Source organism: Neodiprion fabricii, chromosome 2 (genome assembly GCF_021155785.1).
Source record: "Neodiprion fabricii isolate iyNeoFabr1 chromosome 2, iyNeoFabr1.1, whole genome shotgun sequence".
Lineage (NCBI taxonomy): Eukaryota > Metazoa > Arthropoda > Insecta > Hymenoptera > Diprionidae > Neodiprion > Neodiprion fabricii.
In genome coordinates, this window is record NC_060240.1 from 28,141,097 (window position 1) to 28,168,597 (window position 27,501).

Sequence of the window (27,501 nt, forward strand, 5' to 3'; positions counted from 1 at the left end):
TTGTATTCATATGTAGCATGTATGCGTACATAAAATGTACTTATGTGCGTTTAGGTATAGTATCTATGTCCAAGCATACCAATGTACATATATGATTAAGTTGAATTTTGCTTTTTGGTAGATATATCGTTGGAATAGCTCACGCCGAGTGTTTTCCCAGATCCAGTTTGTGCTATAGCGACTAGATCTTTTCCACCAAGCGCAATAGGCCACCCCTGTGCTTGAATAGCGGTAGGCTGTGCGTAACCCTGCCTGCGGATCCCTTCCATAACATACGAAGGAAAGTTTCCTTCTTCGAAATATTGAATCGGATTTGGAACTTTATCTCCTTTGACAGTAATTTCTGCAGCTTCTCTAAATCGATCCACTTCTTCTCTCGATCTAAACAGTATTCTTTACTTGTATGCACTGAAAACTGTTTACCTCCCTGCTGCCATGAGTTTGCAAAATCCGTTCACATGTTCAAATCAAACTTTGAATATCCTTACTACCGTTAGAAATATCACTAATAGCAACTGTCTTACCTTGTTCTAACGGATGGATGTTCTACATAAAAGTCTTTCCGTAATGGCTCCAGAGATCTCACATCCCAGTTGAGTTTGTGCAAGGCACTGCCGGGCTGTTTTCCCTTTAGATTACCAGATCCACCACCTCCCCGACCTCCGAATCTCGACCCACTGTCACTTCCAGATCCTCGGCTTCCTCCTCGGTTACCACCACCACGACGTCCTCGACTCTGATCTCGATCTCTGTTGAACCTGTTAGTTAACAGTTCAATGTGCTTGCTTGAACTGGAATATTTCTAATTGGCTATAATTATCTTATCATGGGGGTGGCTATTCAGAATACTGGAATAATCGTTATCACTTATTTTCTGTCCAGTGATTATTAATTAATAATAGGAACAATTTTAAGCTATTTGAACTCCTGAACAAATATAGCTGGCATATCAGTCTATGAGATGCAGGTAATATCAAAATACGGGAGAATATCATGTTTTGCCTGAATATGCCATACTCACATTGTGAAGAGAAGCAATCAGTCGAATTCTCTGACGGATAATAAAACTAATAGGAATTCAGAGCAGAGATGGAAGACAGAAACGAAATGCGGCGAAGAGACCCGCCTTACGGGGACTCGATCGATAATCTTCGTTAATTTAAAAAGGACCAATTTAACGAACTATATCGCAGATTTTCGATAAAGTTAATAGCTGTATACAATTAACGCAACCGTGATACACGGCTCCGGTGAATAAGTAACGTGATACAGGACTTTAAACGAACGTGCCAAAAGTTCACCGGATTGATGCGTGACAAGTGAAGTTGAAATTGGCTCTGTAAACTGTTGCTATAGAAACGGCAAAGGTGGGAGTAACGATTTTCATTCTTTTTCAAGCTGAGCAAAAGATGGCAGGACTGAACGGACCGGATATGCGTTTTACGTAAACAAAAGTAACTACGTGAAGCTACATGCTGAAAAAGTTGAAACAAGTTTAAAGAAAGACGCGAAGTCAGCGTTTAATGCTTTAGTGTCGCGAGCGCGATAAAACCGTGGTCGCGACTCGAGAGTGACTTATACGTGAGTATAGCCGTTATGGCGTAGTGCACCAATAGCTCTTTGACCAATAATTTTTACACTCTTGGGTGTTAAATTGGCGTCAGTTATCATATTGTGCGCTTGTGCTTACGCCGTTTACGACTGATCGATTGCACAACATCTGTAATAATAAATTTTATTAAAAAGAGAAAGACTATAAAAAATATATAGAATCAAGGTGCCAGAACATACAAGTTTCAGCATCGCAAACAACGCTCGGTTCACGAGATAAGTCTCGATATATCGGTCTTTTGGTTCGTGCTCGACCTGCAAGGCCCACGAATAACAGGGGCCGTTGCTACTTGCACCAACAACTTCATCGTTTCTTTGAACGCACGCGTCCAATGTCTATCACTGGAGTGCGCTGCAAGTGATTTGGAGATAATTAGACAAGCTGTGACTGGCAATCTGCTCCAGTCGCCGCTCTCGATCACGTCCAACCCCAATATCTAATGTTCTCTAATCCTATTCAAATATACTAAGGGCTGTAAATATTACCCAGAGGTTGCGTCGTTCAGGTCTATGGGTCATGCCGACCAACGGTAGAGTGATGTGATGAATAGCTGTGGTAACGCGAACGCTAGCACCAAGCTACGTGGAGCCAAAGTCACAACTGAGCTACGGGAAGAGCACGTAGGAAACTCTGACAGTAATAACGAAGAAAAAGGGGACGGAGACGGTGACAACAATACTCTTCCTGGTTATAGTGCTGGTGACTCGATTAATCAACGCCAAGCTCTTTTTATCTGCCAGAGAAACTCAACTTTGGGATATTCTTCTGATCGAGCCATCACCAGGTTTAAATCAAGGCACGTATATCAGAGAAGAATGTGATAGCCTTTTAATAAACTGCTTTGTCTCAGGTATCAAGTAACATATGCGACATGTGTATTTCAGAACCAGCAGTGGAGCACGAAATGAGTATCGAATGGCTCGTGGCGGAAGTACAGGAGAGCGAGGTAGAGGCGGATCGAGGGGTAGAGCGTTTAAGAAAACCCCTTCCGATCGAGAATCAAACTCTGTGGCTGGGTACCATCCTGTGTCTAGATCCAAGTTTCAAGAACCGCTGAAAAACCAAGATAACTCACCCAATAAATATTACGATGACAAACGAGGAAATGGTAAGTTACATTTAGATCAGTCAATTGAATAAGCGATGTCCACCCTATTTTGTCATAATATTTACTTAGTTTTAGTTTGGGTCAATAGCTACAACATGACTAAAAGCTATGGTGATTATGTTTTTAGAAGATTCGAGAATATCTAAATTGCTTAGGCGTTTATGTCGTGAGGATGACTACGACAATTTCATGGGACTTTGTAAGCAACTGCGAGAGGTGATGGTGGCCCCAGAGAACCAGAGATACGTACGCCGAAGCATGGATTTGATCTGCGAAAGCCTTCTAGACACTCTACACTCGGGTCCAGGCTTAGAGGCAAAACAACAGGCAGCAAGATGCCTGGGTCGGGTTGGATACGTTGTTGATCAAGACTTTAAACGGTGGGCCTTCAGTTTCTCAGTTACTACTGGCAATTAATTCAATGTATCTGCAACAATTACTGCTCAAAAATGATCGACAAAGCCCAAAGGTTTTTTCGAAAAAGGGGGACTGGTTGAAACTCTGATGTGAGCAAAAATTATTTTTAGATACATGGAATGGGTGTTCAATAAGTATTCCCTAGAGAGAAATGACGATGTCAAGTGTCTTCTCATCAAGTCTTTCGTTGAAACGTTCAAACTAGATGCCCAAGCCCCTAAGCTGAAGGAATTTTCCGTAGTAAGTACAAGCGTAATGTTACATGATGTATGATCTTCATAAAAATTGTGAAACCGCACAATCAACTATGAATTTAATAAGATAAAAATTTCAAAGGCGATTCAAAAGTATCAATAGTAGTTTTGTAAGTTTATTAGAGTCGCGAAAGACTGCGAAAACTGGGAATAGTCGGGAAATTTCGTCAATTACGTAAAGTATGAGAATTGCGTCATTCCTCTGAAAAAAAAACATGCTCTTTACTTGTTTTTATTCTCTTAATCATTTAGCTTTGTAATACGTGTTGTAAATTCAGGTAAACTTGTTGTTAATAATATTCAATTTGCATATTTAATATAAAAGCCACTCAATGTTTCGTAAATGCTTGTAGCAAAAGGTTAGACAATACTCAAATTTTTGGCAGACATAGTCAGGAAATTTTGTTCCAACAAAACTCTTGCCACCTTTATTACTAATGGAAAGTTAGACATGTCTTAGAGTTGCTTTGCAATGTAAATTAATATTTATACTCTCAATTTTAAAGCCTCCTAATTTCGTCACTGTCAAATATTGAGTACTTAGAACCACTTTGATTTCTGTATGAAAAATCTGAAATTATAATAAATGTTCTACATAAGTACATGAATTTTATTCCTGCAGTACTTACTTGATTGTATCATTTTAGCCCATGATGTCAGAGCTCCAGTCAACCCTGGAGAATGTTGATAGACCCGATCTGTTGACTGCTACTGTGGACGCGATCCTTCTACTCACTGAATCCTATCCAGAAACGTTTTCCAACCACTTTCGTGACACTGTTGACATCCTTGTTGGTTGGCACATTGACTCAACACAGCAAAAACAAGTAGTTGCATACGCCAGTCGAAGCTTACAAAAACTGCGCAATTTTTGGATCGGTGATCTCGAGTTCAGTTTGACACTGTTGGGTCAATTTTTAGAAGATATGGAAAGCTATGACGAAGAATTAACCTTACCAGGATCGGGTACAAGTTCCCCTGGAGGTGATGTATCGCCTAGTCCTCGGGAATGTATTCTCAGAATAACTTCGTTGATATCTGTCTTTAATACAGTCACTAAAAGCATATCCGATCACCTGAACCCGAATTTCACGCCGAGTGTTCAGTGGTCTTTTTTAACGGATTCTCTATCAAAAATGCTAAGAACTGTTGTTAAGGCTGTGGAGCTCGATGACGGGAATGAAGCATGGGTTAATAACTTGGGACTCACCCGAGAAAATACTGAAAGTTTAACACGGTCAATGAGAAGCATGAACCTATCACAAAAAAACATTGAAATACTTCTGAGGAACCTTGGTAGAGATGATATTAATGAAGAAAGTCTTGTTAAAATGATCAAGTCGCTAAATGTTGGTAAAAGAAACGATAGAAAAAATTCTAAGATAAGTTCGGAGAAGGAAATATTATCAATGGAGAAGGAACAGTCGTTGATAAACCTTTTAAAGTCTACGGATTTAAAGGGAAAAAAGACCCAAGATTTATCAGTGGAAAAAGAGGAGTTAATTGTTATTGCCAACGAATGTGCGTTTCTCCTCCTTGGATATCTTCAAAGTCGTGTAACAAAGAATCACGATCTTTTATACAAATTCATAGATTTGCAATTGGAAAAGGTCAACACATTCTGGGATGACACCATCGTCTCGACACTTAACATAATTGGCAAAGTGATCAAAGAAGTTTCTGCGAACCTGCCGTTAGAATTGGTCCACAAACTGCTTGGTCAGACCTCTGTTCTTTTACAGCTGAGGTTTAGAAACTCTATACCAATCCAAAATGCAAGTCTCGGCGTTTATCGCAGCCTTTTAAGTCTCAAAAATATTCCTCTGCTTCAAGAAGCATACAGATACATATTAGCCGATCTTGAAACTGCTTACAAATTGATTGTGGGTAATGCTAATGATTTGGTAATGGAAAATCCTTTATTTGACGTAAAATATAAGAGAAAAGACAGTGAGCTTGTTGTTATATTCCTACTTCGTGCTCTGTCTGATATTGGTGAGTCAAATAACAGTAACAGTCTATTGATAGTCAACTGGGCTTCACACGTCTGAATCACATTGGCGCAACAACCCATTAATGAAAATTTTCCAGCAAATGCGAGTAATTCTATAATCGGTATGTGGGCCTTGAAACCGAGCATTTTGGAACTCTTGGCCATCCGTCTACGGCCATATGATGATGCGTTGGCTATGGGAAGTTCACTACTCCAATACACAGTGCTTTATTTACTCTACGCGCACTGCTCAAGGTAAGTTGAGAGAATACAAGCAAGTTGCTATCTATTGTCAATGTCCATTTACTTTTTGACATTCTAAGTATATTATTTTCAGATACAACCACTTTGTTTCAAGTTCTGTATTGATATCTGGTACGAACACAAACCGACCAAAAGACATATTTCCTGGAACATTAGATGTGCCTACTACATCGCCAACAAGTGGCCATCTTTCTATTATTCTTCATCTAATTGCAAAGACTTTCAAGAGCACAACTTCAAATAAAGTGTTGCTCCTTCTGGCTAATTGGACGCAGGAGATTTTTATTCAGGCTGAAAATTATATTGGAATTTTAAACAAGACTGAGGAGTGTTACAATATTTTAACAAGCCTTATATGTTGTGGGTACACAACGAATCATGATATTAGTCTGGCCGTAGGCAAAAATTTTGAAGTCCTCACAAGTGTGAAAAATATATTTTGGCCAGAACAAATTTACCTTGATATCATAGACTTGGCTATTTTACATCTTACATCGCACAATCCGAATGTTCATCGAAAATATGCTCAACTATTGATGAACCTTCCACTTGATATAGTTATTCCAAAATTAAATCGAGCCTGCTTGGTGTCAGAGACAAAGGTGCGTTAAAAACAAAATGTACATACCGTTATATTTTTTTCAGACCGGAAAATATTTAGCACACCATGTTACCATCAAATGTACATAATACCTATAGAAGTTTTTTTTTTTCACATGGAAATGCTGAATTTTCTATAAAATTCCAGAAATCTCAGACCATCAATAGGTACACTGTGAAATCCTTGGTATTATCACAGCGGTTACACATGCGAGGTAACAGTAACGGCGAGATGCAGGCACAACATTTCCGTACTTTCATGGCTTATCTACTACAAGAATATCACCTTGATGCCACAGCACTTTCTGAAGTATTCACATTGTGTTGGCCATCTGTGTAAGGTTCTCCATTTTAAGACTAAGCAATAGCACAGCCTAATGTTTGAATATTTTTCCATGAGATGACGTTCATCAGTATTTGAAATAGTGCATTTTCTATTTTTTTTTTCTCACATTCACAGGCACGAAAACGAAGCAATTGAAAAAATTTACGAAATGGCATTAGCCAATCGAAGTTTCTTACTATTTTGGGGTGGTTTCGAAGCTGCCCAGCATTGTGTTGGCAACAAGCTTCGCACTCCACTTGGAAAACCTCAGGAAACATTTACCACCATTGAGGGGGCGTTGAAAACACTAGCCCGTGAAATATCTTGCCATACAGAAGTAACAAGAAAAGATGAGCGTGGGCTTGAGTACTCCCTGCACGAACATAATCGTGTCAGGTTACTGATAGAGTTTCTTGAACACTTGGAACGAGTAATCCATAACGCAAGTGAGGGTTGTGCACTGGCATTGCTACCACTTTCTAAACCAGTACGAACTTTCTTCCACACAAACAAATCAACATGTCGAGAGTGGTTAAATCGCATACGGTTGGCCTTATGTGTTGTGTCTCTTCATGCTGGCATGGCTGCGAACGTGCTAAGGAATGGACAAAGGCTAATGGAGGATCTTTCAAACTCTGAAAATGCTCAGGGCACTGAGTTTGAGAGAGCAGTTCTGTGCACAACCAAGGCTATGGTGAAGCTTGGTGAAGCTGAGGCGCTTCAGGGATTGTACGTCTACACTAAGGATAAGGAAAAGAAGTTCACTTGGTTGAAGGCTGCAACCGATCAAGCTGCGAGTCGATATGAGGCTGCAATTGATGGCTATAAAAATATATTGGTGGAGCAGAGTTGCTGGTGGTCCAGCCAATCTGACAATGAAACCACCAATACTGCACCAAAGATTGACAGAGATGTCCAAGTGGCTGCATTTTGCTTTGAACAGCTAACGAAGTGCTATCGAGCTGTGAGTGATTGGAGTGAATTGGAGGCTTGGAAGGTTCAGGAGAGTGAAGTTCTCAAGAATCCAGCTAATGCTGTTCTCGATAAACAGATATTTGAGAATGTCGTACCACAACAAGCAAGGAGCCTGCACAAATTCGAAGAAAACGAAAATATCTTGATTGAAGAGCTCTCAGATTGGACGCTTCTGGACAAAGAGGCTAAAACAAATTGGAGCTGTACCAAGACAATCATCGAATGTACCAATACGCTAACCAACATTGCAATAAGGATTCAGAATGATGTATTTGAGGATCACCATAATGAAGATATAGAGAATTGTCGCAAAGTTGCCGAAAAAACTGTGAGTGAAAGTCTCCGAAGTCTGCCTGCCGAATATCTGAGTGATGCCTTAATGGTCCAGTATTCTGCAGCTGGTCTTACTGCTCTTATTTCAGGGAAGAATGTCAACGCCTTTGAATTATACCGGGCAGATAAAATAAATTACCTTGATTCAAATATCCTCACACAAGTTTTATGGTGGTCAGACTACTTTGCGAGAGCAGGCCGCACTTGTTGCACGGAATTGGCTAGTCTACGTTTGAACGTGGTTAGGAATGCAAGAAAAGAGTGTAATTTTAATCTGGCTAAACGTGAAATCGTGAAATATTTCAAGGGGGATTACGAATTTCTTGATGTGAATGGAAAGATAAATGTTACTTTTGATGATCTAACTACGAATATATTAAATGGTCCAATACACGTGAAGTGGTCAAAAAACAATGTCAGGGCGTTCAAAGAGGTAGCTAAAATATTATTTTCAATGGAAAGTGGCGAGAATGCCATAAGAATATGCAGTGGGACTGCCCTCGGAATATCACAAGCAATAGTCAACGGGGAGCAGTGTGTTGGACTCCGGGAAATGGGGACGAAACTCTTGTTGACTCTGGGTAAGTGGATCCAGCAGGATGATACAAAGATTAACAGTAATACACAGCTTGAGGAATTGTTGAAATTCGAGGCAGTTCATAATGACGGTTTGATGGATAATTTGTTTGGTGAAACTAAAGATCTAATACCCATCTCTGACATGATCGTCGGCAAGCTAGCACAGCTTGGCGTCAACCAGTGCCCAGATCTACCTAAGGCTTGGTGCAAATTTGCCGCATGGTGTTACAAATGGGGGCGCAAAATTGTAGACAACTCCAATTCTGGCCAGTTGGTGGATACAGATCGAGCCAACATACGCTCCCTCCTACCCCTTGGAACAACAGATGTTGACGTGAATATGATATTTTCAATACTTAGTCAAAACAAAACGATCCCAGAGGATGAGGGTGACATCGATACAAGCGATGTGAACACGTCAGAGATGATTGAGAATCAATTGCGGAACGTTGCGGTACTTAGCAATGTCAGCCTTGAACATCTTGGAAAGTTGGTCGAGATATGGCGGCAAGCGCAGAGAAGAGTCTACTCTTACTATGAACTTTCGGCTAACGCGTATTTCAAATACTTAGAATTGGCAAGCTGCGAGCCTAATGGATGTGCCCTCATCACTGCCACACTAAGAATTCTTCGTCTTGTAGTCAAACATGCTCTTGAACTTCAAGGTGTCCTGGAGTCAGGATTATCCAGCACACCTACCTGCCCATGGAAAGAAATCATTCCCCAATTGTTCTCACGGCTCAGTCATCCAGAAGCGTACGTACGAACTCGAGTTGCCGAGTTACTGTGCCGAGTTGCTGAACATTCCCCACATCTTATAACATTTCCTGCAGTGGTAGGTGCAGTATCAGGGGACAGGTATGAAACAACGATAGCGCCAACGGATCCGCTCACAGCGGAAATGGAATCAGCAACGACTGCGATGAACGCAGCAACTTCGTCACTAACAGAATTAGACTTCATTGAAGATGAGCGCTATGGCAGTAATGATGAAGGTCAAAACATCTTGAACTCGTGCTTTATGCCGATGGTTGATTGTCTGTCGAAAAAGATTCCAGACACTATTAATCAGGTACAAGTATTGGTTAAGGAACTGAGAAGGATAACGCTCCTCTGGGATGAGTTGTGGCTTGCAACACTGGTTCAGCACCATGCAGAGATAACAAGAAGGTTTGCCCAACTGGAAATTGAGATCCGTAAAGTAAGGGAAAACGCGTCGTTACCAACCGACGAGAAAGAACAGCTAATCGCTGAAAAACACCGTATCATTCTCAAACCAATTATATTCGTACTAGAAAATTTGTTGGCGATTACATCTGTACCACCTGAAACCCCACACGAAAGATATTTTCAGAATAAGTTTGGTGAGCACATCGACGAAGTCATGAAGAAGCTTATGAATCCTAAGAATCCTGGTAAACCACAAGATGCAGGTCTATCATTAAAACAATTGCAAGCTAAGTTTACGCAAAAGGCCCACAAACGAGGTGCTTATTCTTTGAAGATGACAGATATAAGCCCAGTTTTGGCAAATCTCAAGGATACGGGTATCCCAATGCCTGGTGTATTATCAGTTGATAACAAAGTAGTAACTATCAAGTCAGTAGACATTAATGTGCAAATACTACCAACGAAAACGAAGCCAAAAAAGCTTATATTTCATGGGTCAGATGGCCATGTATACACATACCTTTTTAAGGGCCTAGAAGATCTACATCTTGACGAGCGCATCATGCAATTTTTGGGTATTGCAAACACAATGATGTCAAAGAATAATGACACCAAACGAATATACCGGGCTCGCCACTATTCTGTTATACCCTTAGGACCTAGGTCAGGACTCATACAGTGGGTCGATGGTGTGACACCGCTTTTTGCCCTTTACAAACGATGGCAACAACGAGATAGCGTGATCTCTGGTAAAGGAGCTGCTGGTGCTGTGATGAGACCCTCCGAGTTGTTTTATAATAAGTTAGCTCCGCTTCTAAAAGAAAGAGGTGTTGCTCTGGACAACAGGAAAGAGTGGCCACTGCCAGTATTAAAACAAGTCTTAGCAGAGCTGATGGCAGAAACTCCGAAAGATTTGTTGGCTAAGTAAGCAGTTATTGATATGGTGTTATAACAATACAAGAATCGTCTACACCATAATTTTTTTTGAAATAATTATTTTCACCTCAGGGAAATATGGTGCAACAGCATAAATCCTGGCAGCTGGTGGCAGGCGACAAAAAATTACTCATACTCGGTTGCTGTGATGTCAATAATCGGCTATATAATTGGGCTGGGTGATAGGCACTTGGACAATGTGTTGGTAGACCTGAATACCGGTGAAGTTGTTCACATTGATTACAACGTTTGCTTCGAGAAAGGAAAAACTCTTCGAGTGCCAGAAAAGGTTCCGTTCAGGATGACCCCTAACATCAAGACTGCGCTTGGAGTTACAGGGGTTGAGGTGAGTGACTGAGAGATGTGTTACTCTTAAGTAGATACATATTTGTTAGGTGTTATATTTTAACACTGATAATCATCAGTGTACCTTGTCATTTTGGCCTTCATGTCCCACTTCAGGGCGTAGATAGGATTACCATGAGCTATCAAACTTTGTGTTTAATTATGGTGATTGGTGATAAATTTCAGTAAATATCCAGCCGAATAGATTTTCTTAAAAAAGTTATTCGGTAACAGGTAATTTATACAGTTGTCATTGTTGCCGTTTCTTCCATTTCGAAAGAGTAATTGCCACATATTGTTTTAATTCCGTGGTTTTCCACGGCCTGAATCGCAGGATCGACACCGCCTAATTCCTTCTTCCTAAGTTCCTTCTGTTTACTCAAGTAGTTCTTCAAGCTTGAATTAAATTCGTTGCAGTTTGGTGATTCAAAATGTAACAACTTATTGAATGCCTTTCGAAAATTCGCATTTTTCCATGCATAAATAATCGGATTCATCCCACTGTTCGCCATTGCTAGAGAAAACGTTGCTTTGTACAATGTTGGCGATGCTTTGTTCTGCCACTCATAAGCCCGCGTACAGGCCACTATCAGGTATGGTAGCCAACATACTGAAAAACATCCCAGGACGAGCAAAACTACCTAAAATTATTATTATCATAAAGATTCGTGAATACAAGTATTTACAAATACTGTAAATTATTTACTTTAGAGTAATATGCATTAGGAAATACATATGGGCCATTCTACGTGAAATCGGACAATATTTCAAGGAAGAATTTTTAATTTGCTTATTTTTTTTATTACAATATGCCTATTGCAAGTAGGATTTCTGATTTTTTCAAAATTTTTGTCCCAATTTGTACTTCGGTTATAATTTTTTTTAAATTTTCTGGTTCACCTTTTTTCATGAATTTGATGCCAAGTATCATTATGGGCCTATCTTATATAGTGATGCCGTATTTATAAAATTAGACTTTACCAATTAAAAATTTAATTTAATTTATATATTGATTTAATTAAATGTAGATATAAATAATTTATATCATTGTAATGGGAGATTGGCTCATATTGATAATTCCACACAATGATCCTTCATAATATCCCTATAATTCATAATGATACTTGGCTTAAAATTTATGAAGTAACTATCACTTTTCAGGCTGTTTGTTGCAATGAAATAAAACATAAACATGATTTCAAAAAAAAGTTTGCTTTGATTCAAAAATCAAATAAGTTAATGATTTTAAAGAGATATAATACTTTTAAATTTTATTTTTTTATTGAATTTGTAATTCAAGACGAGAAAAACGTGTTTTGGAGTTTATCAATATCTTTTTTATTTCTTGAGTTCCATCCATCTGAAAAGTTAAACCAGGAAATTTTTTACAATTCCATGACTGATGAACAAATTGAGATATAAATGTCGAAAGAATCAGGAATGCTCAGCTTAAAAGGCAGATTGAAATAAAAAGAATTAAGCAAATCAAAAATTCAATTTCAAAATGTCCGATTCCACGTGTACCGAGAGAAAAAATATGGTACATGCATGGTTGTGTAGGACATCAACCCTTGATTGCTGGTTTTGACTTACCCAAGATATGGTTGTTTTTATCAATTTTATGGTCACGATGACATTTCTAACGGTATGTTTTCACCCTGAGTGACGGGTTGAGGACAATTTTCAGCATATATGGTGAAATATGGTTTAAATTAATATGGATATGGTGAAAAGTGTCCTCAACCCGTTACTTGTATTTTTTTCTCAGTGTGGAAAGCCCCATAGGTATGTAGGTACACATTGTGAAGCGTGAGATGACGATATTGATAAGTCCTGATTGAAGGGACGTAACTCGCATCACGTTTCAAAGGATATATGTTAGACAGCCGGATATAAATGACATAATTCGTTCGAATTAAGCACTAATGCCGAGCTACGAGCTATCAAATGTACACAGTTAAGAATTACTACAGGTGTAACTAAAACGTGTTTTGCAAATGTGTTATGGTACAGGGTGGTTGTTTTTAATCACCCCAGGCAAATATGTCAGAAACCGAAAGAGATGCAAGAGGAAATCTTGTACAAAACTTGTATGGTTTCTAGGGGGGAAGTTGATGCTGATATTGTCGACTTGTGGAATGTGTCATTTTAAAGATTTTGCAGTAACTTCTGATTTTGGATGGGGAACACGTACTTTGCATATAAGCAGCTGATAGTGAGAACAAATGCGAATTCCGAGACGTGGAAAAAGATTCTTGTTTCTTTGAAAATTTAAGATGATCATTTTTTTCAAGTTTTTTTTCCATCTCAGCTTCTGCAAATATCTATTGTCCCTCACCCTCATTGAAAAATTTTGATCACGATTATAAATTATGATCACAATCCTTTAACCACGGATGCAAAACAATGAATCAGTGTGAAACTTGAGATAAAAGAAAACGGTATTTCAAAAAAATAGAAAAAATAATAATTTCACGTCTTTGAATTCGTCTTTGATCTCTCTAGTAGCTGCTAATTCCAAAATACGTGTCCCCTATCTAAAATCAGACATTACTAGCAAAATCTCAAAAATGCTGCACTCATAAGAAGAGGACCGTTTCTACAGAAAAATTATTTAAACAAGTTCAGAATCATTCGTTTGAAAACTGCAATCACGTGATTTGTGGTTACCTTAAATGTTAGAATAAGTAACGCTATTTCCGTAACCACAACACGCAATCCTTTCATAAGAACGTGGAAAGTTAATCTATCACCCCGAAAGCTAGAATAAGTTAGGCGTCACTTTTTGTCGAAATAATCTCCGTAGGAACAAATTCTGTAGAACCGATATCTGCAGAAACAACGCCCGCTCTTTCTGGCAAAATTAAATCCGACCACACTATATTGACTTGAAACCTCTCATGTCCGATATTTCATTCGCAAACACTGGAATTCACGGATTCATTTCTGGTACCACAGGTCGAGGAATCTTTCATTTCATAATCAAGTCTTGTTAGATGGAACATGCCGGTAGTATATAATTCATACAGAGAGGGTGTGATTCACAGCGGATGAACATAAACAAGTTTTGTTGTTGTTGTTTTACCTGGACGCTCTTCCAATCGCTCGCTGAGTCGTTGTACAAAGTGTTGCCTCTTAATCTTCGAGCATGAGTGCTAGCCTCCCTCCAAATCCGCCAGTATATTATGAACATTGCAATCCACGTAAGGAAGAGCATTGGTGTCAGCACAGCAACCGTGTAATATCTATAAAAACAATAAGCAAAAATCCACTAAACCGTTACAGGTCCAAATCTGACGCTTACTTATAAGTTTCGCAAATTTACTCGACCACTAAACGATGGGCGTATGATTCGCGTGGAATCTTTCCACAATACAGTGAAATTAATTATGGTACCTGGGTAGGATAGTGTCCATCTCGCAAATTGCACCGGCGTTGTCAAAGCAATTCCAGTATGTTGGTATGGTTGAAATACCAATCGCTGTTATCCAACCTATAGTTATGATTGTGTAAACCACCCGCCTCGTCATGTATCTCGTGTACTTCATGGGGTGGACGATTGATATGTATCTGTCTACCGCAATAGCGATCAAGTTGTATATGCTCGCGGAACATGCGAGGGTTATGAAAACAAATCTTGCGATGCAGGCGACTTTCACATGGCTCAAATGGTCTAGAACGTAAAATGCGAGGTGGTAAGGCAGCGATAGACCTACCAGAAAATCGGAAATTGCCAAGCTCAGAACAAAATAGTTCGATGTTACGTTCCTCAGACGTCGGCTCAGCCTGATCGCTAGTATCGTTAGGACGTTCCCACATATTATCATCACGAAGAGCAAACCATCTATTATTGACCAGACCATGTGGCTACTGAATGACATGCATGTAGCCGTCCTTTGCCGTCTCTGTTACACCTGCGAAAAAATTCTCGTACATTTCGTTCGTTTCAATATTTGAAATATTAATATCATTGCATCAATACTATTTGTGTTACGGTTGATGTTGTGATTACTTGTTACGGTGTTTGTTGTTTTTATCACATTATTCACGGAAAGTGAATTTTGATTCGTATACATAATTGGATATTACGTTGTTCATTGAAATCGAGCCAACGATACACGGCGATTCCATTTTTAAGCACAATAATGATATATATTATAAATATACATACGAATGAACAAAGGATTTTCATCAAACTGTTAGCACATTGATTATTTGGTAATTATTCGACTTATTTACATTTGCCGTCAAACGATATAAATTCACTGGGCGCACGTGCAGGTCCTTAAGATCACACACAACTCCTTCTTCGTGCACGCTACCACCGAAGATAATCCCGAAGTGTAAATTTTCTTTCGACTATTAGCTGGATGCTAATCCCAAGGTAAATGCCTCCAAGCAACACAGTTTCTGGATAGAACGCCTGTAAAACGGAATAAAACATACACAAAACACAGAATGACATACTGTTACGAAGAAATCATGTATCATTATAACCATATTCATTCATCGCCACCTGAAGTTATTGCTTGTACTTGCTACAAGAATCACAAAAATTTGCAGAAATTGTATTTTATGTTACCACTTGTTCGTAATGGGCCACATTTTCAAAAGGTATTTGTGAGTACGGTTTCGGAAACTTCAAAACTTGACAAATCAGTATCTTCAAACTTTGCCAGCGCGGCAATGACAACCTTTGGCATAAGGGAATTGGCGTCGTGGTTTGAATTCCCGATCAGATGCTCATAATTTTATGTACATTCCATTTTTAATTACCATTCATTTATTTATTCAATCATTGATTTCCCGTTTGCCGAAAATTTGAGTTAATAACAATGTCAAACATTAATGAGGCCCATCGGGCGATGAACTAGCCGTAGGTTTTCGACCGAATTTTCGTAATATTTATTCGAGATTCAGTTTGTTTTCAAGGATAGTCTTTGTGGATTACGAAATGCAAGTTTTGTAGTAAACGTTTTTGAAATATAATAATCAGATTTTCACGAACATCTGATTTGGTTTGAACCAAACGTCGCGTTCATCGAAATGACACTGGTGTATGTAAATTGCATAACAGTTTCAGCTGTTCTTTGTCAAGTCGAAAACCGTTACGGATACTAGAAATATTTGAACGCGTGACGAAGAAAAGAGGTATATTCTGAAATGTTGCAATCAATATTTGGTGAACGATGGGTTAACGGTTATCAGTTGATGTGTTTGCGTAAAAATGTTTTGGCACGAACCAACAACGACCCGATAAGAACCACCTCCCCTTTCAAGCGCTATAATGAATATCTACTACAAATGCTGGCACTTGCATCGTTAACGACAATGCAATTATTATGTGTCATAACATTATACGCGTATACATTTTTGCGTATTGCAAAATGCGAGGTTCAATATCGTTATCCTCACGTTTTTTGTCACCACCTCTACCTTCCTCGAAACAACCGATGATCAAATAAATGCATTGTACGTCAGTGCAACCCTTAGCTCTAAAATTATTTTACTTCGTTTCAGAAATATAACTAATTCTTGTAATGAATGAAATTATTCCGATAATTTTCATGCTTTATATACAATCGGAATTACACATTATACACACATACAAGATATTACATGTGTTAGATATTTACGCCGGGAGTGTATAGTTGAGATGTGAAACCATTTATGTACTTGTGTGCGAACCACGGTGCGAATTGAGAAGGTTAAAACTGTGTAATTGTTGTAGTTTTTATCAACTCAATTGGTCTTGCCGTCTCTTTTCACTTCCGTTTGTCTCTGTATTCAAAATACTGTCCTAAAAAAGCACCTTCTCCCTGAGAGCGACTGCAACAAACTAGTCGGGGTTATAGTCCGTTACCTGGAGCATCACCCTGCGATATAATACAGCGAGCGATTTAACGTTTCATCCCTACCACCACCTGTCCGATTCTCACCTAAATACCAGATTACAAATCCGATCAATCTGTGTAGTGTACTACACAACTATGCGACGGTTTGTGGATAGTAAACGGGCTCGTGATCACGAAAAGTGTTAAAAAAAAACTATTGCGGAAATTGGTACTTGTCAGTGCATTTTCCGACGTTCGGCTTCTCGGAGTCTGAAATAGCGTTATTATTTTCTCACTTTGTTTTTCTGATTCTGATCAAATTATTCTAATTGAGCGAATGGATGGTCCCGAAAGCGTAATAATGTTCCGCTACGCTCTTGTCCAGGGTATATTCAGGCTCGCGTGCGAACACACGCTTCGTGTAATGCGACGTGGGCGTGAGACCCTGCTTACGCTCCTTGAAGCGTTCGTTTACGATCCTCTGGTGGATTGGAGAGCCGGTGCAGAGACAAGCATCGCAAGTTACGGTGCATGTCAAGCACGAGCTAGGTGCACTGGCATAGGGAGAAAGCAGTTGGAAAAAGAGATGACTACGGCGATGTTTACTGTAAGAGCGGCCGAGATGCGCGCAGAATGGACTGCTAACAGGTCAGTCCACAAAACAGATCCTAATCTTGTTATTTAACTACTTCATAGTTAACCCCCTGGTGGGAATAACATTATTCTAATAATGCCGCGTAAGTTTTTTCGGTTTTAATTGGAGTACATCCATTACGACAACAGTTTGCACGATCATACGCGATGACGCGAGTAAATAGTCAGCATTTTGCTAGATCTTAAGATTCATGTTGCAATGAAGTTTGCGCCCGAATTTGCTCAACGTTAGTCATAAAATTACGAGCTTGACTATAAATATAATAATAAAAAATAATTACTTATATGAATATCACTCATGTGGTCGTAATGTCTAATTTTGGAATTTGATACTGTTATGGACTCAGGGATGAGCTTGTGGCGGTGTTTCCACTGCTGCGACGGCATCTTACTCACTGGATCGAGACAACCGCGGCATCGCGAGAATGCCAAGACCTACTACAGGACAGGCACCAAGAATTAGCATTGGTGAAGGAGGCTCAGGCCATGGGACGCACCCACGCTCTCTATTCGGTTGTCAAGAGATACGCCGCATTCAAGCGGGCAAGGGATGCCCGCGACCGGGCGAAGTCTGGTTTGGTCGAGAAAATCGAGGAGTGTGGAAAGCACATTAACATGCACAATGTGCGTTTAATAAATTTTTCATTACTCTGATTTTTCAAATTGTTTTGTATCATATTGCGTTCAAATACATCCTGTACGTATTTTATATTCTAAAAATTTAACGGGAAACTTAGGTGAAATTGTGAAAATCATTACTAGAAATCGTAAAAAAAATCCTTTCAGCAATTTTTAGATCATGGTAGTGTGTAGGCTTTGAAACAAAGTTTCAACCTCTTGCAATGAAAGTGCACGAGCGAGGAATTTTTTTCAGCTGTGGTCAGAATCTTCTTAAAAAGTTTCCTTGGGCATAAATGTCTATCGTAGGAGGTTGAAACTTTTTTTCAATGCATACAATATTAACATAAAAATTCCTCAACGGATTTTTTATACGACTTTTTTTAATCTTGTAAGGATTAAAAAACCGATTTTCGTTTAAAATTTCAAACAAGTTTCCCCTTAAGTAAGTATGAATGAAATTCAGTCAGTAGAGAAAGTAATAATATTTAGTTCTAAATAATGACGAGAATATATAATTTTCTTAGTTTCGAAAAGCGATTACATTTTGTTGAGAGGATACCTGGATTTTTACTGAATGCAGGAGTCCAACACCTTGATTAACATGTGTTTGTATACTTGTTATTAGATTGCTTTGAGTGCAGTTCGAGGTCCTCAACTTGGACAGTGGCTAGCGGAGGTTGGAGTCCCAACAACCCCTGAGGACCATCTCGTCTTCGATCTTGTGAAGGAATTTCTACAGAACGCTGGCCAAAGTCAAATGATTATTCACTGCGAACAATCCGAAAATGAACTGGCTCAGTTAGCTACCCAACAATCGCTACTGATACGGAACTGTCTTGACCTTCTTAGCCAATATTCAGCTATATGCAGCCTCTACCCCATAAGTATAATGTCGCGTCACAGGTCTGTCGCCTATCATGCGTGGTCTAACACATTGTTATCTACCCGTTCAGTCGAGGTCTGCCACGAGGTAATGTCACAGTTTGAAGCCAGCTTTGCCCCAATAACAGCAAACAATCCCCAAGTACAGCACATTGTGACGTTTTCATATCAGTTACAATCAGTTCTCAGTAATGCAAACGAGAGGTTCAAAAAAGCATGTGAACGAATGGTGGTTGAAGAATTACCTGGTGTATTGGGTATTGTAGAGAAAGCCTATACTGATTCAAAACTACAGGTTGGTGCGTTTCTGAGACGTGAAAAGGGGGCAGATAAGGCTCTGGAGTGCGTAAATATAACAGCTCTGTGCGCATTAAACAAAAGATATCTTATGATGGAGGGCGCGGCTAAATGCGCTGGCGACTGCCTGGTGGATCTTACATCCAGAGAGGGTGATTGGTTTTTGGATGAGATGTGTTTGATGTCCTCGCTTGTTGCCGAACTGGTAACACTCATCCCTGATTCCCACAAATCCAATAACGATCCAAAAATTCCGCTAATACTCAAATGTCTGCAGAGTGCTGATTCCATATACCGAGGTTTACAGGAGTTGAACTATAATTTTCATACCATCATTTTACCCGAGGCAATGAAGACAGTTGTTACAGAGGAACCAACTGTTATGGTAATGGTCAGTGAAATAGAGGATGTTGTATCTACCAGTCTTCCGACTGCAGAAATACTCGCCCAGCTCGAGATGCATCTCAGGTTTACTGTTATGGAAATGGAGAGTCCACATGCTGGTATCCGTGACTTGGTTGCCAGTATACGGCAAAGATTTGATACCCTACTTTCACGACCAGCAGAGCTCCGCGACCCAAATCAAGAAGAGAGCTTGACTCCTGGTCAGATGCTACTGATGGGCTTCAATGGTTTGTTTGAGAAATTGCAGATGGAGGGAAATGCTTTGGTCGCTACCCTTAGTACACTGAATATTCCCACTAGCTGGAAAAAGATCGATCAAATAAGAGAAGCAAAGGAAATGGCCTCACCGATATTCAATGATGCGGCACGCCAAGTAATCGAAGATATCTTTTTGATAAAACGACTTCAGACTATACGCGAGTTTTTCGCGATGTGCCGTGACACTGGAGCCGCTTTCAAGGGTGGTCCCGCTAATGTATTTGATGACGAAAGATTGAACAAACCTGTTAGAACATTTACAGCCGATTACGTTTCGAGGCAGTTACTCGGTGTTACGACGCAAACCTTGGCTATTGCTTTGTGTTATTTGCTACAGCGCATGGGACTCAACGTAACGACTGAAATAGAACAGAGAGATATTGGCGCTGAGAGCAAGGTATCACTTGAAGAACTCTGTCGTAAAATTGTTGACTTATCGTTGAAGAGAGGTCTTTTTACGGGCTCAGTCTTAGCGCAGGCCAGTGCTTCTAGTAGCTCCCTTGAGAGTTCTTGGAGGAAAAAGCAGAGTGTGAGATTAGCAAGACAGGCAGTGGATGTCGCACGAGCATCAGTTCAAAGAATCCAATTGCATTTGACTGCCCATCATTGGCTCCATGAGGATAGTATCATAGTCGGTTCAACAATAAATCCTATGGGACCTCTGAGTGAGTTTTGACTTCTTGTTCCAATCACAATCATTAACTTACATAACCAGAACTCATCGAACTTATTTTATCCTTTCAGATCGTCCAACTTTCATGCTAGATATGCGAAAAACCGCTGCAGCATTGTCGAATCTACAATCCCGGGTATGTGAGGCAAGGGAACAACAACAGAATTTGGTATCAAGTGCAGGACAGCGCCTTAAATGGGCAGCAGGTGCAAATCCGGCACTGGGTGAAGTAATGGCTGCATTTGACAATGCAGTGGCAACGTCATGGGATAAACTTACCCGCCAGCATAACTTAGCTGCAGTGGTTGTGAACACCTCTAACTCTATACTTCACTATGAAGCTCTCAGAACAAGAACGTCAGAGAGTGTTTCGAATGATTCGAATTTTATGACATTGATCAAGAATTGGGAAAAGAGTTGCGTGTTAACAGCTAATTTAACGACAGGTGTTACACCAATGGAAGAGAGTTTAATAGAATTATTGCACTTGGATGGGAACGTCGATGCTAGCTGGCTGAGGCAGGCAGAGAAGCTAATTTCAGAAGTGATTGTGGAAACTCAGAAAAAATTGCAGGAAAAACAAGAATTACTCTATGCAGCACATGATTCACTCAGGGAACAGGTATTACGTCTACAAAGTGTAATTGGTCAACACCACAGGCTAATGATGGATGTGAGAGGCTTGTTGAAGACAATGGCAAAACAAGAGAATATTCCCGGACTGCGCGACTATCTTATGAGTTATCGTTCATTTACTGAAAGAATTTCATCAGCAGTTAAAGATCTTGAATCTGATGGACTCGACCCACTGAATGCTTTTTCCATACGAGAAGAATTAGAGCAATTGGAGGTGCAAACACCGTCTCTTTATGACGAACTTCTCAACTTTGCGAACTCAACCAAACTGACTGACAAGGAAGTACCGTTCAACAAGAAGGCAAAACTGGTGAGACAGGACAGTGTATGCTTCAGTCCCAGAAAAGGAGTTCCGTTGGCTAGAGATCCTACAACTGGCAAAGGTTTGTTCTAATTGTCATGGCTCCATTGTCACGTAGTACATATAACATTTCTACATTTCAAAATTCACATATTATATTCGTATATGTAGTTTGTCAAATTTCTTGCTGTTTCATTTGATGTGTCTGTTCGAAATTGTAATGAAGTCTTCACACTTTCGCAGCTGTGCAAGAGAGAAACGCATATGCCCTGAACGTGTGGCGCAGAGTTCGCATGAAACTTGAGGGGCGTGACGCAAACCCGTCACGACGGTACACACCGGCCGAGCAGGTAGAGTATGTGATTCGGGAGGCCCAAAGCTCGGAGAACCTGGCTCTACTGTACGAGGGCTGGACACCGTGGGTCTGAGGCGTATAGGAGCCGGCGCGTATGCGCCGCTGGTTCTACTCTCGACTCGCGCGGTACATCAAGATGTACCCCCCCACCCAAAATCAAACGGTCACCTCCTGATCTGGTGGCCATGGCTAACTGGCAACTTCTCTTACAACCATGGGAGTACCATCGTCCATCGTGAAATACGGTACCAGATTGAACCGTGCTTCCGAAATCGAAATATCTCGCAAGCTAATTAAACACATCCTTGAGTACGGATTCTATAGTTATCTCAAAATAACATGCACATTACCGCAATTCACAAGATACCAATTGTCTTGATTTAGCCATTCTCCGTTTATAATGTATTTTGTTTCTTTCCTAAATCGAAGGCAGAGTGCTAGTTGAGAAAGCATCAGGATCATTCATATGTAGGTTGCAGTATATCATTCCGAAACGGTTCAGATTTAAAAGCAGCGTGCTTATTATTGGCATAAATTTTACTGATATGAACAATATAATATGACACAGGCCTTTATTTTATTTTATGCTGTAATGTGATACCTGTATATGAAGTAAAAGTAATACTATTTTGACCATCTATATTGTCAATTTCGATTCGTCAGCCTTGCTAACAGTTAGGCTCGAATTTAAAAATATATAACTTTATAAACATTTTGGTGTATAGCAGTCACAGCCGATTAAGTTGCCACATGGCTGTAATCAATTACGCGCCATTCTATTGTGTGCATGTCAACGAAGAATCCTAATTTTTGAGATAGCAGTAGAATCCGTAAGGTGTTTACATTAGTAAAGTAGTTATGGGGCGTATGGATAGGAACCACTCGAGCAGAATGCTGAAATGATTCCACGACAGCCAGCATTGAATATTATGGGTCTATCTTATATTCGTCGCGGACATCGCGTATTTTATTACCAAAGTACGAATTCAGTGTATTTTGTACTTTGTTTCTGATATGCGGGTACCTTGGTTGCTGGGTTTGCGCGGTAGAGAACTGTACTATATTTCACATTTTCGTGAGACCGAGTGAAGGATCGTGTAGTTCATACATGAAACAATATCACATATAGCAAACATTAATGTGGTCTACTCTCCGTTGAATATGAAAATAATGAAATGATTTCAAAACTGACACAGTTATCATAGCAAAATTGCATTCTTAGCGATTGAATCGGCAACCAAGGTTCACATATCCACTTTCGGAGATCAGAGTCCGTCTCGCAAATGTAAAGGCGTCTGACATCTGTGTACCTGCAGGTACTCCAAGAAATAATACAATAACTTGGAAAAACCTTGTGTCTAATTTCTATTCATCAAGTCTTTACACCTGTACTGGAATTATATTAAAATTATAATCTATTTCTCAACATTTAAATTCAGTCCATTGCGTTAACATTATTTTCTAAGTAGAATTAGTTACCCGCCCTGTTGACTCGTTTTTCGTCTACAACTCCTGGCGGCACGTGTCTGTGGCCTCTAAATCTTGTGACTCGGACTATGTCCATAGATATGTAAGACTGTAGCAAACTAATCTTAATTTTATTTTCTTATTAGCTGCTCAAGCGGAATAATTGCATTACTTTTGCACCATTTTAAACCTTTTCAACTGTGTACATGACTATGAAATCTTCAGTTGATCGTTTCCAGCATTTAGTAGTTAGTTACACTCAATATACTTCCTACTACGTATGACTCGATGTATGAACAATGACACAGTTTCAAAATTTCGAACCATATCTCCGAGATTCACTTGATTCATTTGTTGGCAAAGTGTTTCACACAGTAACTGCTATGAACTGATAATAGCTACGTGCATCCTGTCACTTCTTTCCTGCTCCTTACTTTCGATTATTATAATTTTTTTTCTCATATAATTTTTTTATAACACCTGTTATTTCAGACATCAATCCTGATTTTTTTCATTCACATGCATCAACTTAGAAACGAATGAATAATACTTGTCTGATTCTGATACAATAATTGTCAATAAATATAAATATATGTGAACGACATGTTTTTTTGTAAATACCTACACACAGTCATTCCCGTCCTTATTTTTGAAAGTATTTCCAATTACAATAATTGAAAATATCACAGACAATCTCTTACATGACAACACAGCTCTGCTAAATGATTTCGTCCCTGCATAAAAATGTAGGGGTGCTAAACCTTACATTGTTTGAGACGAGTCCCTACCCCTGCTTTCGTCGAAAAAAGGTTAACAGACAGCGCGTATCTCTCATTTTTTGAATCCTCATAATTGTCATTAATTATGAGGTTAATGACTTCCAAATTATCATTTGAGCATTACAGATAGAATATATTTTTTTTTTAGGCGCATAGGTCTTTAAGTTATGTTAGGAAACTTGTTTGTCTTTGATCGTAATTATATGTAAGTTTTGTTTTCACAATATTTCCACTATGCACGCTATAAGTAAATAAAGTGATGCTTACTTGTACGTGTGTAAATTTTACTCGATGGTAATTTGTATCCATGGAGTCCTTAGGAATCTATTTGCCGGAATTGCAACGATCATGTTGGAAAAGGTCGATGAGCTTTCGTAGCGAGAATTGCATGAAATCGTTTCAACAGCTTCTATATGAGGATGATATTTAAATACAAGCCGTGATCGTCTTTTAACTTGCCGTTTTTTAACATTCCGAAAATGTAAAGTTCCGTTTTCTCAAGGTCGCTACGACTTGAGGTCTCCAGAATCTATCCAGTAATTATCAGATTAACGGCGGGATAAGCGTAAGTGCAACCAATTGATTTCATATCCGATAAAATCGATGCGCTTCTTCTTAACTTGGAACTTATTAGATTTTGGATCTGTTCGGGCCAGTAGCTTTCGAGTTATTCGAATGACAAAATTTAAAATAACATTCAAATGATTTGTTCTCAACCAACGCGGCTCTTCTGTACTTGAAACTGATTAGAATATAGATTTAGACGGTCTGGTAGTGTTCGAATTATTGAAATAACGGAGTGAAAAAAACAATATTTTATCGAATAATTTCTTTTACGCGTCAAGTACATACATAGATACACTTCCAATATTATTATGTTTCAGTGTTGGCCAGTGGTGGCTGTACATATGTTGGCCGAAAGTCTATATTGCGCATGTATTGCCGCTATGACATTACCCGCGAATTCGACTAGCCCGGTGATCCATTACGAATGCGAATTTGCCGTTCGTCAAGGTGAAACTTTGGACTGGACCAAAATGATGTATCGAATACAATATTTACATATAAATTTTCAGAGAAACACTGCAGTAGACAACTCAAGTTTTGTTTAAAGAGTAGAAAATAGCCAATCAACAAAAAAAAAGATCTAATTCCAAGCAATATTAATCGCACGATCACTTAACTTCACACAATTATCATTTTTTTCACTTCATTGTTTTCAATATCTTAATAATACCATGTAGCTAATATTACCTACTCTCAATATTCGACGTAATTCTGAAAAGGGGACAAAGTGGAAATTGAAGTTTTTATACTATGTCTTCATACGGCTGTCACTTTTGCATAAGCCGTACGTATACATTTGATTTGTGCACCATCGGTTCTACTTTTCGACGAATTCTTTAAGACGAATGAATTTGCTTAATATTTTTCAAAACAAGATTTACATTTTAATAGCATATTCGATAGTCAACACGTTGACCTATATTAAGTCTCTGTACAAGCACTTTTCCGTACGCGACGAATAAACCAATCGCATCATTCATACACAATAATCCTCAAAACACCTAAACTAATGTTGGTCACAGAATTAAGTTACGTCGGAAATACTTATTGGGATGCATTGGAAATACGAACTGAAGTAATTCCGATGTAACTTATGTTACCAACATCGAGATCAATTTCTGCTACAATCCTCATAATTGTCAATAGACCCTTGATAGGTCTTGCAAAAATCGAATTGGGACGTGCCATGAAAATTGCTGATCGGGAAAATATTTTGCCTTAAAAAAGATACTCTTTCAAGCCACTTGAGGTGAGATACTTCTCCGATCAGAAATTTTACACAATTCAATTCGATTTTAACATAATTTATCAAGGCTTCATTGATGATGCCGGAAATCATAGCATAAATCGCTTGAAATGTTGATGAAAAAAGTTTCATCGGGAATACAAAAGATTTGATTAGCTGGAACAAACAAAAGGTTTGGTTAGCTGAGACAGACAAAATGTTTAGTTAACTGAAACAGACAAAAGGTTTGGTTAGCTGGAACAGTCAAAAGGTGTGATTAGGTGACTGAAATAGTTCAAAAGTTTGGTTAGCTCAAAAAGACGAAAGCCTAGGTTTCATTAACTGAAGAAAAAACAAAAATTTTGATTAGCTGAAACAGACAAAAGATTTGACTACCTAAAACAGACGATGTTACGATTAGTACAATGACAAAAGTGCGTGTACCGACAAAAACTATGTTGAGCTCAACGTCAACATGCGCAAATACCGTTTCCTACTCTATCATTTCTGTGATTGTACAAAAATTATACATTTTTCGAATCAAACTTAATTTTCTACCTGGAATTACTGAAGTGAATATTTTGTTTAAGTGAAGATTCAATATTTTTCGGGATGCTTGTAACAAAAAATTAGTTCGTCGCCTTCAAACAAAAGACAATACAATCACTAAAAAATACTTTTGTACACCTCAGATATGTTTTATAAATACTTACGACAAGATTCTTCACTATCACTGTACACTCCGCGATTTTTATCCCCGTGAATTGACCGCCGGCTTGCGAATACTGCGCTTTCTCTTACAATCAGAACCACACAGTATCAAGACAAATTTTTCAAGACAAGACAATTTAAATTTGAAAACATTGTTGGTGAGAAAATCGATTGGGAAGCTGAAGGTTTAATTAACACATCGAGAGTGCTGTACTTTTCACATACCGTTAAGCAATTGCTAAGCAAAAGGCATGATCGATCGATTTCTTAAATATAAGTCTTTCACTTTTTCCTGACTTTTTCAGTTAAAAAATTCAAATTGCTATCTCCGAAAAAGTTACGTGCAACTTTGTGAAAGTATGAAAATCACGAAAAAACATGTTTAATGTCCCCGAGTGAGTGCTAAAAAGGTCGTAGTAAATTTTGCAAAGAACGGTAACGAAGCTGATTCTTTCTATTTTCAAATGCAACCTGCAACCTTTCTCTACGCCTCGTCGGAAACGACTGACGCCGCACTGCGCTGGGAAGCAATTCTTGATCGGTCGGAAATGCCATACGAGTTGCGGACAACGCTGTCAGACGTTCGAAAAATTGCCGAAATTTTCTGACGACTTCCAGCCGAATGAAATGTGTTAACCGAAGATATATTAAGTCATTCCTGAGGGTCCAATTAGTGGAAAGAGTCTTGCAAAAACGATTTTGGGACGAAAGTTTTCCGAGCTCTGAAAATCGCAAACAAAGGAAGGTTAACCCCTTTGGATTGTTTGAGCCGAAATTTGGCCGATTTTGAAAAACACTTAAATGTATTCTGTGATGCATTATATGAACGTAATTTTGCGAAAAGAATTGGTTGCGCTCAGTTCGAATACACCATCAGCTATTTCATCTCGCTTCTTCATTTTCTCCATTTTTTCCAATTTTTTCA

General features: G+C 39.0%; 2 protein-coding genes across 14 annotated transcripts; one reads left to right on the plus strand and one right to left on the minus strand.

The window, feature by feature from the left end:
* The first annotated feature begins 1,461 nt into the window (after positions 1–1,461).
* On the plus strand, positions 1,462–23,261 carry LOC124176246 (serine/threonine-protein kinase SMG1). Of its 4 annotated transcripts, none has more exons than XM_046557235.1 (16): positions 1,462–1,581; positions 2,118–2,408; positions 2,497–2,720; positions 2,848–3,100; positions 3,248–3,377; positions 4,039–5,386; positions 5,483–5,639; positions 5,722–6,250; positions 6,397–6,584; positions 6,709–10,554; positions 10,639–10,912; positions 17,131–17,393; positions 17,747–18,023; positions 18,646–20,527; positions 20,607–21,554; positions 21,716–23,261. In XM_046557235.1, the coding sequence occupies exons 2-16, from the start codon at positions 2,155–2,157 to the stop codon at positions 21,898–21,900; spliced, it is 10,758 nt and encodes a 3,585-aa protein (XP_046413191.1). In that variant the 5' UTR covers positions 1,462–1,581; positions 2,118–2,154; the 3' UTR covers positions 21,901–23,261. The 4 variants fall into 4 exon arrangements, with proteins under 4 accessions (XP_046413191.1, XP_046413190.1, XP_046413189.1 ...); XM_046557234.1 differs by having other exon boundaries at positions 1,520–1,581; positions 2,102–2,408; XM_046557233.1 differs by having other exon boundaries at positions 1,548–1,965; positions 2,102–2,408.
* On the minus strand, positions 10,952–27,059 carry LOC124176248 (D(2)-like dopamine receptor). 10 transcript variants are annotated; one of them, XM_046557249.1, is made up of 6 exons: positions 16,521–16,773; positions 15,151–15,334; positions 14,628–14,825; positions 14,308–14,404; positions 13,997–14,156; positions 10,952–11,552 (listed from the first exon to the last, which is right to left on the minus strand). In XM_046557249.1, exons 3-6 carry the CDS (start codon positions 14,728–14,730, stop codon positions 11,151–11,153), a joined length of 762 nt encoding a protein of 253 aa, XP_046413205.1. In that variant the 5' UTR covers positions 14,731–14,825; positions 15,151–15,334; positions 16,521–16,773; the 3' UTR covers positions 10,952–11,150. The 10 variants fall into 10 exon arrangements, with proteins under 10 accessions (XP_046413205.1, XP_046413199.1, XP_046413202.1 ...); XM_046557243.1 differs by lacking the exon at positions 16,521–16,773 and adding an exon at positions 26,579–27,059 and having other exon boundaries at positions 14,308–14,825; XM_046557246.1 differs by lacking the exon at positions 16,521–16,773 and adding an exon at positions 17,042–17,077 and having other exon boundaries at positions 14,308–14,825.
* Between the last annotated feature and the right edge of the window lie 442 nt (positions 27,060–27,501).

Excerpts from the sequence above, each read along its gene's own strand:
- LOC124176246 (XM_046557235.1), top strand. The coding sequence starts at position 2,155 with ATGAATAGCTGTGGTAACGCGAACGCTAGCACCAAGCTACGTGGAGCC. Across the intron at positions 2,409-2,496 it reads ATCACCAGGTTTAAATCAAG|AACCAGCAGTGGAGCACGAA; the intron begins GCACGTATATCA and ends TGTGTATTTCAG. Across the intron at positions 6,585-6,708 it reads ACATTGTGTTGGCCATCTGT|GCACGAAAACGAAGCAATTG; the intron begins GTAAGGTTCTCC and ends TCACATTCACAG.
- LOC124176248 (XM_046557243.1), bottom strand. The coding sequence starts at position 14,792 with ATGTCATTCAGTAGCCACATGGTCTGGTCAATAATAGATGGTTTGCTC. Across the intron at positions 14,157-14,307 it reads ATGGACACTATCCTACCCAG|ATATTACACGGTTGCTGTGC; the intron begins GTACCATAATTA and ends TTGTTTTTATAG. Across the intron at positions 11,553-13,996 it reads GCGATTGGAAGAGCGTCCAG|GTAGTTTTGCTCGTCCTGGG; the intron begins GTAAAACAACAA and ends TAATAATTTTAG.